This window comes from Nannospalax galili, unplaced genomic scaffold (assembly GCF_000622305.1).
Source record: "Nannospalax galili isolate Female #2095 unplaced genomic scaffold, S.galili_v1.0 scaffold627, whole genome shotgun sequence".
NCBI lineage: Eukaryota > Metazoa > Chordata > Mammalia > Rodentia > Spalacidae > Nannospalax > Nannospalax galili.
In genome coordinates, this window is record NW_008355786.1 from 2,252,046 (window position 1) to 2,264,057 (window position 12,012).

At 39.6% G+C, this 12,012-nt stretch overlaps 1 protein-coding gene across 1 annotated transcript; it reads left to right on the forward strand.

Annotated features, from left to right (window-relative positions):
• The first annotated feature begins 2,336 nt into the window (after positions 1 to 2,336).
• LOC103750378 (olfactory receptor 14A2-like) lies at positions 2,337 to 3,293 on the forward strand. The gene has a single exon (XM_008853425.1). It carries the CDS (start codon positions 2,337 to 2,339, stop codon positions 3,291 to 3,293), a length of 957 nt encoding a protein of 318 aa, XP_008851647.1.
• The last annotated feature ends 8,719 nt before the right edge of the window (positions 3,294 to 12,012 follow it).

A 12,012-nucleotide genomic window follows, 5' to 3' on the forward strand; every position in this document is an offset into this window, starting at 1 on the left:
CTTATTCTCCACACCTTGGCCAGTTGTGGCCTTCTCTGTTCATAACCTTCTGTTGAATGAAGAAGCTTGACTTTTGAGAGTGAAGGTGTGTGTTAGTATTCACTGTACCCTGTTGCACTATGTTCCATGAGCCTTCGCTCTAGAGGTTCAACTGTAGATGTGTCACTTAGGGCTCAATGACATTCATACACATATTCTCTGCATGTGACCTGTTGTCAAACTCTGCACTAGTCTCTATCTGTTGTAATAGGTAGCTTTTTAATAAGTTGTGTATGATATAATTTTCTATAATATGAGGATCAATACTTAGCCTAAAGTGTGAAATTACATTTGTCTATGGGTATGACAGTGATAGGGTTTTCTCTTGGATTTATAATCTCTCCACCAGTGTGTATTTGGATATGTTTATCATGCTACACATCATGCCAGGGTTTGTGCATGAGCATTAGGAAACAGTCTTCCATGCCTCTGGGAACATTCTCATATGAATTTTCAACAATGGTGACAGCATGTACAAGATCCATGAAAACTCAGACAAAAATCCAGCATGGAATTGGGGAAACAGGAAACAGGCTACAGCCATAACTGAGGATATTGGCAACTGACTACTGCTGGATGAGGGAGAGTTGATATTTTTTAAGGGAGATACACAAGATAGGCTAACTAGACTCCATCTGGGTACAAAATCTTGACTTCATAGGCCTCAACATATGTGACACAATACATAAAGTCTGATGGAGGGCATTAACAGTGGGGTGGATGGATATGGCTGGTTTTAAATCTCAATTCAGATCAAAAAGTTTCTTATCAACTTCAAAGAAATTATTTGACACTGAAAGAAGAGGCAATACCAATCTAATCTAAAGAAACTGCTATTGTTGGGGTAAACAATTTTTATTTATATTACAGAATGTTTATCTGAAACTTTTGTGATTTGAAAGGTTATGGAGAATTTGTTTTCTACTTCATAATCAATGCTTCTCAAAAAGGAGATGTTAATTTCACGATTGAGATATTTGCCTACAAGCCCCAAATACTCAGGAAAGGTTTAGGGCATTGAATGAAGATGCTTGGTGGTACTCCAGTAGTCTGGAATGGGACCTTGTATAATGGGGCAGGTGATAATAATGAAAATATCTTAGCTACTATTACCTTGCTGTCTTCAGTCTTGTAGTGACATGGTTACTGGCTTCAGGTGAACACTCTTAAAGGATAACCATGCCTATGGTCAAAGTTGTCAGCACTTTGACTCAAAGTTTAAGGCAATTGAACAGAAGCAAAATGAACGGACACATTCAAAGCTTTTATCATGGTGTTAGCTACCCATTGGCCATTAGCAATGGATCTAGAAAAAATAGCCCCTAAATATCTCTCGTGCTTTTTTAAAGATTTGCAAAGAAACTTGTTCCAAAACCAGTTGATAGAAATGTTGAGTATTTTGGCACAATTCCATGTTTTCAAAGTCAAACTCATCTTTTAGAGAGATAAGGTTGAGTCAACAAGATGAAATGAAATTCTGACATTTTATTTTCACATATTTTAATCTTTATTTTTATTTATTCATTTATGTTGATAAATAATAATTGTACATAATATGAGGTAATGTGATATTTTGATGTATGCTGAAATTATGTACTTATTAGGATAATTTTTATGCCTATCATCTTAACCATCTATCATGCCTTATAGTTCACACATTCAAATTGATTTTCCCTAGATAATTGATATACTCAATATTCATGAGAGAATAGATTATTACTATTAAAAGTAAACAAGCCCACCTCAACCTAAAATTATGAAAATTCTTAAACTTATCATAATCACATCCTTAACATAAAATAAGTCCAATTGATGTCACATATTATTTGTGTTAAATGTTGGTAATTAAAAAAAAGTTGCTCTCAGTATAGGCCACTGGTATGAAAATAAGCTTAGCATGCACAGAGCAATAAGTAAAATGTCTAGAATAAAAGACACAGGAGAGAAAGTGTTAGAGAGGGAGGAAAAACAAATATTGTTGCATTAGAGACAGAAAGAGAGAAAGATGGAGAGAGAATCTGGCATATCCAAGGTAACATGGCCATAGAAATGATGTAAATACAGTAATAATATCTTAAATTATAAGAAAAAGAAAGAGAAAGGAAAAGATACAAGAGTGGGAGGGATAAGGATGAGAGGGAGAGAGAAAGACAAGAATTTAGTTCATGTACAGGTATTTAAGGGAGTTGTCTGAAACATTTCAACTGAGTATCACTGTTTTTTAGTGCCCCTCATTGAGACAGTGTCAATTTTTTATTCATTTCTCATCATCTGACAGGGAGTGAAAAGAATCCACTATGTCCAATGTCACTGCATTGACCAGGTTCATCCTCGTTGGGTTCTCTGATGTCCAGGAGCTTCAGACTTTGTGTGGAGTGCTCTTCTTGGTGATGTACCTGGCAGCCCTAATGAGTAACATCCTCATCATCACTCTCATCACCCTGGACCTCCAGCTTCAAACACCCATGTACTTCTTCCTGAAGAATTTGTCCCTGTTGGATGTCTTCTTTGTATCAGTCCCAATCCCCAATTTCATTGTCAATAGCCTGACTCACAACAGTTCCATTTCCATCCTAGGATGTGCCTTCCAGATACTATTAATGTCTTCTTTCTCAGCGGGAGATGTATTTGTCCTGACTGCCATGTCCTATGACCGCTATGTAGCCATCTGCTGTCCCCTGCACTATGAGGCCATCATGAGTTGTAGTGTCTGTGTGCTGATGGCGGGCTTTTCCTGGGCAACTGGGTTATTTCTTGGAACTATATACACAGCTGGCATATTTTCCATGTCTTTCTGTGGCTCCAATGTGATCCCACAGTTTTTCTGTGACATTCCTTCATTACTGAGGATTTTCTGCTCTGGTACACTGGTGGTCATTTATATAAGTATTGGACTTGGCACATGTCTAGGCATGTCATGTTTCCTCTGTGTCGTGATCTCTTACTTTTACATTTTTTGGACAGTGCTGAAGATTCCTACCACTAAAGGTCAGTCCAAAGCCTTTTCCACCTGCCTGCCCCACCTCATTGTTTTCACTGTTTTCATTGCAAGTGCTTCTTTTGTTTATCTGAAGACATCATCTAATTCTCCAATTATAGACAGGCTGTTTGCTGTGATCTACACTGTGCTGCCTCCAGCCCTTAATCCTGTGATCTATAGCTTGAAGAATGCTGATGTTAAATGTGCTCTGAGGAGATTGCTACAAAATGTCTTTTCAAGGGGCTCACTCCACTTAACACTGAAAAGTTCTTGATAGTCTCATTATGCCTCACAGGCTACAGTAAAGTTTTAGACTTTTTAACTTTAGAAAGATGATAGCAGATTCTCATAGTATTAAGCACTCTTGATGTTAGCTGATATTTGATTTTGTCAGGTTCCCTTATGGAGTCACCATGCTTGTTTGTTTTCTTCTTTTACAATGCCTTTCTAATTCAGAGCTATAACTCTCTAAAATAATTGTGTTTCAGTTTACATTGTTATTCATTTTGAGTACGTGTGTGTTTGTTTTTGTGTGTTTGTGTATTGGGTGGAAATCATGCCAGAGTGTTAGTGTTATAGTCAGAGGACAACATTCAGGAGTCAGTTCCCCCAGAATCTCTAAGTATTTTGACATTTTTTTTCTCCAGTCAGTGGCACTGTTTTGGGTCGTCTTAGATGGTGTGGTCTTGCTGGAAGAAACATGTCGTTGGGGGCAGCCTCAGAGAGTTCTTAGGCTTTGCCAGATTTCCAGTCACCCTCTGTTTCCTGCCTGCTGGATACCGTGAATGCCCCTCCAGCCACCTCCTGCCATCATGTCTCCCCACCATTATGGACTTTAATCCCTCTGGAACCATAAGCTAAATAAACTCTTCCTTCTATAAATTTCTTTGGTTAGTGTTTTTTCTATCACAGTAACAGAAAAGTAGTTAATACAACATAGTAAGTTGTCACAAGATTCCTGGCATAGGGCCATTGAGCCTTTGACATTTATCCAGCTTTGACACACTTCCAAATTTATCTATTTGACCCACTTCCAACATATTCTTATGTGTATGAATGTGATTCCTGCATGTATGTAAATTGCACCCATGTTGTACAATGCCTATGAATGGTAGAAGAGGGTGTCAAACCCCTGGAACTGGAATTATGGCCAGTTGTTTTCTGGTGCTAGCCGGCCAAGATGGACAGTACCTGAAAGGGGGGGGCAAGGATTGAAAGAAAAAACAAGAGACAGAAAAGATACTTGGAAGGACTGTCAGTAGAGACTGCATCCACGGTTTATTTCAGCTCCGCCTTTTTATACAGAAGAACTCAATTAGTTTCAACAGCTGTTTTTCCCACCTGTATCTGAGGGTCAAGGAGTGGTCAAATACTTGTTTTGTGAGCTCCACCATATAAACACATTCCTCCTGATTTGGCAGATTAGGTACTGGTGTGCAAAACACAAACTCAGTAAACAAGCCTGCCACAGCTTATGTACATAATGGATTAATAGCTCCCAACAGTTGTTAGTTGCCATGTGTGTGCTTGGATTTGAACCTGGGTCTTCTGCAAAGCAATCAGTGCTCTTAATGCTGTGCTATCTCTCCAGTCCCTCCTCCATTTCCAATCTTGTAAGTGCTTTCTCTCATTAAAATGTAACCATGTGTCCTTTGTCCAATGCCTTCTTCCAAGAAAGGAGTTCCTGAAAATCCAAGCAGGTACCTACCACACCTTATCTATGGCTATAAGAGTTTGGCTAGCCACAATGCAGGCGGTATAATTTATGGCTCTAACCACTTAAACACGTTCTGCTCTGTTTTCCTTCCTTTCTTTGCCCAACCATTTCACTTTACTTGGAGCACTACTTAGGCAAACTCCTAAGGAAATGACAAACAGCAACCTGTAGACCATCAGATGCAATATATTCATTTCCCCTTTTTAACCCCTAGAGCTCATCACATCTAATTGTGTGGTCAACAGAGATTAAAAGTATATGCTGATTTCACCTTGCCATGCTGGACATGAGGGCTGCGGGGATCCTTCCCCCCATGCAGCACGATGGGGGCCAAGGAGGGGGAGTGCGCTGCCACCCCAACCCTCTGTTCCTGAGGAACCGCCAAGGAGGCAGGGAGTCTTGTCCAGCAGGAGCTCGTTTATTAAGCTTTAGCCAAATGCTTACATACATTTGTGAGCATTTTGTGTCCCTCCCTTTAGTCCACCCCAGGGTTTGATTGGTCATGACCACAGGACTTAATTAGCAATTTAGTTTTCAATTTCCCAGAGCTATCAGGTTCCTATCTCTCCAGGGCTAGGTTTCTGTTTCCCAGAACTCTTAGGTTTTCATTTCTTATCACCATGCCCATATGGTCTTTACTTCTCCTGACTGTTGAGTTGTTTTCTATCACCAAGTCCCCACAGAGGGCCACAAAGCACATGGACCCACTGTACCTGGGCAGCACCTGGGTATTGTCTGAGGACATATGCCCCTGGTATAATTGTCTCATGAGGTATCACATCCCCCTTCCAGCTCTCCAGAAATAACTGGCCTAGGGGTTGGAGAGATAGTTCAGTATTTAATAGCAGAGACTGTTCTTGTAGAGGACCTGGCTTCAGTTCCCAACAATCAAATGGTGGTAAACAACCATCCATAAATCCAGTTCCAGGGGAATTTGACACACTTCTGTGACAGTCACAGGCATTACATGACACGGCTGCACTTACATCCATGCAGGCAATACAGTCATACACAAAAACTAAAAGATAATAACTTTTTTTCAGTTTATTATTTATTTAATAACCACGTACTTAGAGAAGTATTTCATTACAACAGCATTGTCATATTCAATAAGAATTTCCAGAGCTAAGATGCTTCTCTTTCAAAACTGGCTGTAAATTATTAGGTTTACAGTTGAATTAATACAGTTATACAATATTGTACTCCGTATAAACCCTATAAGACACAAAATTAAATGAGGCTTTAAACTTTGAAAAAGATCTCCATTCCATTATTAAAATACACAGTTTCATACAGAAAAATTGATTTTAATACAACTGACACTAAGATGCATGTGTGTTTCTAATCTCTATATATCTGATTATTACTAGTCATAGTCAGTTACTTTCTGAGCTCCTTAGCATATGAGCATGGATATAAAGTCATCAGGCAGATTTCAATGGTAATGTTTTTCGCACCTACTAGTGATTAAGGAATAATTTTTATGCTTTGAACAATTATTATTATTATCATTATTTTTAAAATTTTTTTACACCCAATTCCCAGATAGCACCCTCCTATAGCCTCCCTCCCTCCACTAGAGCCCTTATACTTTGATATCCCTGCTACTGTCTGCTGTGTTGTTGGCACCCCCAGCCATTCCCACTACTTGTCCTTCTGGTGAATCTAGTCGGCTTATCTAGAGATAATAAATTTTAAAAGTAATTAGACTCATGCATGTGCAAAGTCCCATTCCTCTACCCCAACACACCATGGAAGCGTGTTGTAAGACACCATAATATCTGTCTACTGCTTGTAGGCCAAGCAGACAGCAGCGGTGATGTTAAATGGTGGTTATAGCCACTAAGGCTGCCAAGATGACATTGAATAAATGTCATCTTGGCCATCATACTGTCATAGAGTTTAAAGACCCACATGTCATCCCTGTGCCCATAAAACATTCAAACATCATGGTTCCCCCAAACTTTCCAATGCTGTTAGTACTTCATTTCCCCATATCTACTGTCTTTATTCCTTTGTTTCTCCTTTCATTTTCTGCTAAGCCTCCTGGGATGGTGGGTTCAGGTAGTGGCCGGTAACTAGAGCAGTGGTGAATCATTCCTTCCCCTCTTCATGCCTTAGGACATCTCCATGAGATGTTCCCTTGTTCTAAGGTTGTGGTTAGGGTCTGAATGAAGAGATGCCAGTGTGATGCAAAAACTGACTCTACTGATAAGAGTCCCTATGCCTAGCAGCTCCATATATCAATTTCACAAGGTTCCCCAAGGATCATTTTCATCCTTCTGGTCCCAAATATGATAAGGATGTCATTTCAAGTATGAGATATCATCTCAGTGGACCTAGAGCCAAAGATCAAGACACAAACAGCTAAATCACCTGTAAGCTAAACCTCCTGCATTAAGTACAGGCTAAGTTCCTTTTTCTAGCACTGCAGAGCACAAGGCACTAGACAAGTCAGGCAATAACTTTTCATCCATCTCAGGGCACCTAGTTAACTTTGCTTTGTACTTCCTGATCACTCTCGTGTGTTACTATGCTTTATTTCTGCTTTGTCATGCACTAACTGTAACCATCCAGGAAGAGAAGACATGCTAAAGAGACATTTGAGCCCTTCTCTCTGGCTATCAGAAAATGGAAGCTAAGAAATGGGAATTTCCCCAGAAATCTTATGTTGGGAAAAGAAAAAAGCTGAAATCCAGCACCAGCAAGAGGGGAAATGTGTTTCCTGGGAAAAGACTGACGGTTTTTTATGACTACAGTACTTGGGATCTATCTTGACACTATGGGTAGAACATCTATCTCCATCTTGATTTAGGGCAATGTCTTTTGCTTTCTGTTTCTGGGAAAGCAACTTGGGAAGGAAAGGATGTATTTTGGCTTATACTTTCAAGTCGCAGACTATCACCAAAGGAGGTTAAGTCAGGGAACCTGGAACAGAAACCACAGAGGAACACTGGTTAATGAATGGCACTCAGTCTCATGCTCAACTAGTTTTCTTACATAACACAGAAACACCTACCCAGGTGTGATGCCCTGCAATGATTGGGCCCTCCAAAACGAGACATCAGTCAAGACAATGTGTAAAGTTAAATTCACTATTTACTCCTGGAAGAAACACATGGCTTCCAATTAACTTCTCCCACTGTCCTTACTACCACCTGCAGCAAGAATTCTCCAAAAACTGCTGTTTGGAGGATCTTAACAAGTTTAATGGACTTGCTAAGTGAGCTTGGAGTGCTGGTTTACTTAAAGAAAAGTGAGTGCTCTCCCATTCATGGCTGTGCTCAAAGGCCACACCCAATGGGATATTATTTATATTGCAGATGACATAGTTGGTATCTAGGGCCCTGGGAACGAGATACCATGTACAATCTGCTTGGAGGCCACAGTTGTCAGGCAAAATTGAAAATACTAGAAATAGTATTAATTAGGTCCTATCAAAGCTTTACTGGGACACCTCTGAAATATAATGAAAACTATTACCCCATGAGAAACTGAAGAGCTCCAAATCTGAAACCAAGCTCAATCTCTATGAGCTAAGTTATGGAAGGTTATTCTTCACACTAGGTATGACAACAGAGTTTGAGACTGATAAGATGTTCCAAAATATATTAAACTTAAGGCAAGTCAAACAATCCTTATAGCAATTGGTTACACCCAATTGCAAGGGTAGGGTCCCAAAGATTATGAACACTGGGGATTGAGTCCTTCCTAAAATTTGGAAATAGTAGTTTGCTCTGCTGGTTGTAATGATCATTAGGCTTTATACTGGGTTGGACCATTGACTGATTTTCTCCTTTAGCATTGTGCATATTATCATAAAGCACAGGTCAATTCCTGCTCTATTGCCCAAAGTCCTATATCCAAAGTATGTCCTATCTTCTGCAATAGGGTTTTATCTTCCAATTCTGAGAGATAATCATGAGTTCTGACAGTAGCCTGTGTTATTTTGGGACTCTGTTAGACCATTCTCACCAACCACCCAAGTGGAGGTCTTCCTTGTCTGGTGCTGTGTACTTTGCCATACAGCCCCTGGTATACATATGCACTAATGTACATAAAGCCCTCTCAATGGCAGTGAACTCATGGGTGACACTGTAAACACAGCCAAATATACATTGCTGGAGAAGACAGAGATCCTTGAGAAAATCTTGTCTTTATCATACATCTAGACAAATGAAATTTTTTAACATATGCTAAATACAGATCCTTATGTTTACAGACAAGTATGTAGTACACCACTGATCAAAGAAGTTTCTTTTTGCAACATTTGGAGGACACTTCAGAATCCCAAAACTGGTCAGAAACTGGCAATATAAATCTGAGAGATGCCCAGTCACAGGTGACACATCTACGGTTGAACCTCTCCACCTAAGTTTCATGGACCATAGGAAAAGGAGGGGTAGAGAAAACTAGTACATCTCTCACTCTCACCAGTGAAGCTTCCTTATAAAACAGAGTGCAATGCACACAGAAAGTCACAGCTGTTCAAGTTTTAAAGAATAACTGGATAGGACTACTATAGTAAATCTATTCCACCCATGACTCAGGAACCATAGGGGAAGAAGGAACAGATAGATTGTAAGAGCCAGAGCTGGTTCATGAACATAGGGAAGAAGAGGCTTTCAGGACACTGGAAGCTTGTACATGTGAACTCATGGCAATGGTGGCATCAAGCAAAGGACAAATGCCACCTCCATCAGACAAGGGTCAAGAGTGGAGGAGGGAAGTAGGTGGTGGGACTATTCTGGGTATATTTGGAGACTGATTACTATTGGATGAGGAAAAGTAGGCCTTACGATCTCTAGACAGGCTGACTAGACTCCAGAGGGTGAATGTGCACCAAAGATCATCTAGGTACAAATGCTTGGAGGATAGGATATAACATGTATGGCAAAATACAGAAAGTCCAAAGGGGGGGCATGAATGAGAAAGGGGATCCAAATTTGCTTAAGAATTGTATGAAATTTAGAAAGGCACAATAAAAATTGTTTAAATTTTTTTGGAGCGAAAGACAAGTAAAACAGTTGGGTCTTTAATGGAAGGGAACTTACCAAGTTGTTTTGAGAATCCTCATGACTGGAAGACTGTTGGAAAGAGTTGAGTTCTTGTCACTAAGATGAAACCTAAGATCCTCCTCAGGGACAAGAGGATAGCACCTACACTTGTGAGCCAGTAAAACATCTGAAAATTGAATTACAAAGATAAGTAGCAACCTAATGACTACTGACACATTCTAAAATAGCCTCCTCTTCTCACCTTTCCTGCTTCCCTCTGTAGTACTCATGCACTAATGCATGAACTAATGCATAAGGGCTTGCCTGCTCCTGAAGAATGAATTAATTTTCCTGCCAAAGTCAAGAAAGTTCAAATATTCACTCGTGCTTTTATTGCCCTCCTTTGTGCAATATATATATATATATATAAATTTTTGTGGATTTCGTACATCTTAATGATATTTAGACTCAGTCCTCCCCTATCTGCATTGCCACAGAGCCCCCCTCACTGCATTTCATGCATTTTGTCATGTATGTTAAGGTTTATCCAGTCACTATTGTGTTCCTTCATTTTGAGTTCATCCACTGGGAACCTTGTCAGCCTATCTACCATTATTCACTTATACAAGACCAAGTGTCCCTCACGCAGCAGTGCTCATCTGTCAATGGATCCTTGGCTAAGATTGGGGATCTGTGCCCCTTTACCCAGTTCTACACTGGGTTTTTTTTTTCTGGAACTGAGAGTAGAGAAGAAACTAATGCATCTCTTAACACTCACCAGGGAAGTTCCTTCATTCAACAGAGAGCAATTAACACAAAAAGCCACAACCAACCAAAATGTAGAGAATAAGAATCTTCAGAGCGTATGCCCTTGGATAGGACACTTATATTTGACCTCATTCATTCAGGGTTCAGAGACCATTGTGGAAGAGGGAGCAGAAAGATTACAAGAGCCAGGGATGTTGGATAACCACAAGGAAATAGATTTCTAGGCTTCTTGGAGCTTGTTGATTTTTCCCATTTGCAGGAAACTTATAGATGAGTCTGGGACACCTGGCTTCCCTCTGTTATACCATAAGAAACTTAGATAGCAATTGAGAAACCTGCCAAATCTGAATTGCACAGAATTCTAACTTGTATGCTGGTTTTATCTATTCTGTAAGCCGTGAGAGATATATCTCCATTTCTGTGGATTCTTCTCTAGAATAATGCACATAATCTTGGAATATCAGGAATTATCTAACTACAGGAAAACCACATTAAAGGTTACCTGCCTAACACAAGAAGGGGACTAAAAAATATATTATGAAGACTTAATTAAACCCCTCCTTAAGCATCTGTACATCTACCAGACTAAAGCATTGTAGGGTTAATTCATTCACTTATGGTTCTCCTGCAGGTGGAAATGAACTTACAATGGAGATAATGAAATTTTAGAAGCAACCCTAAACGAATACTCTCCTAAAATTCACATATAATAACATCATTTCCAACTAGATTTCTTTTGTAAAAGATATGACAAATGGTTGAGATTCTGTAAGTCCAAACTTTTATGGAGTTAAACAAGAAACTATAGATTTCCCAATAAAAGTGCTATTGGAAAGTGACCATTTTTTTCAGGGTAGAATGATAGAATATATAACTTACAGGAGAACCATAAGCTTCCTTAAAGGAATCCATGAAGACATAAATTCCTCAAGGTAGGAAATGGCCCAAATTGGCGGCCTTGCCTTTAATAAGGCCTTATCCACTGGCCACTTCCATGACTGGCAGAGACTGCTTTCAGAGTCATCCTGCTGTACCAGAAGATAACATGCCTGCTCATCCAGAGAAAACAGCCTCAGGAAGGATAAACACTGAACCTGACACCTGACTTTGAGTAAATTCCTACAGCTACATTCAACAGAGTTTCTATATAAAAACTAGATTGCTCTGCTTATTCTTGATGATGCTTTGCCATGGACAGCAGAGGCCCTTTGCTATGTTGTGAATAAAAGGAACATATTCCTTGCCTGCTGCAGTTTTAGCTCTGGTTCTTATTTCTTAACTTTAAACTCCTTTTTCTGCTATCCTAAATATACTAAGAATAATCCAAAGATACTTTAACAATTCGTCTTGAGCAAAATTTTTCTCCCCATGAAACAGAATCCTGGGTTCCAAGGTTCCAGTTTAACCCCTGCCCCATGTAGGTATGTAGTATACAGGGATCAAAGATTCTTCAATGGCATATCCAACTCTGCCCTCTCCAGGAAGTAAAAACATGAAGGCAAAGAAGCAGT

Bases quoted from the DNA above. Each gene is read 5' to 3' on its own strand.
- LOC103750378 (XM_008853425.1), top strand. From the start codon at position 2,337: ATGTCCAATGTCACTGCATTGACCAGGTTCATCCTCGTTGGGTTCTCT.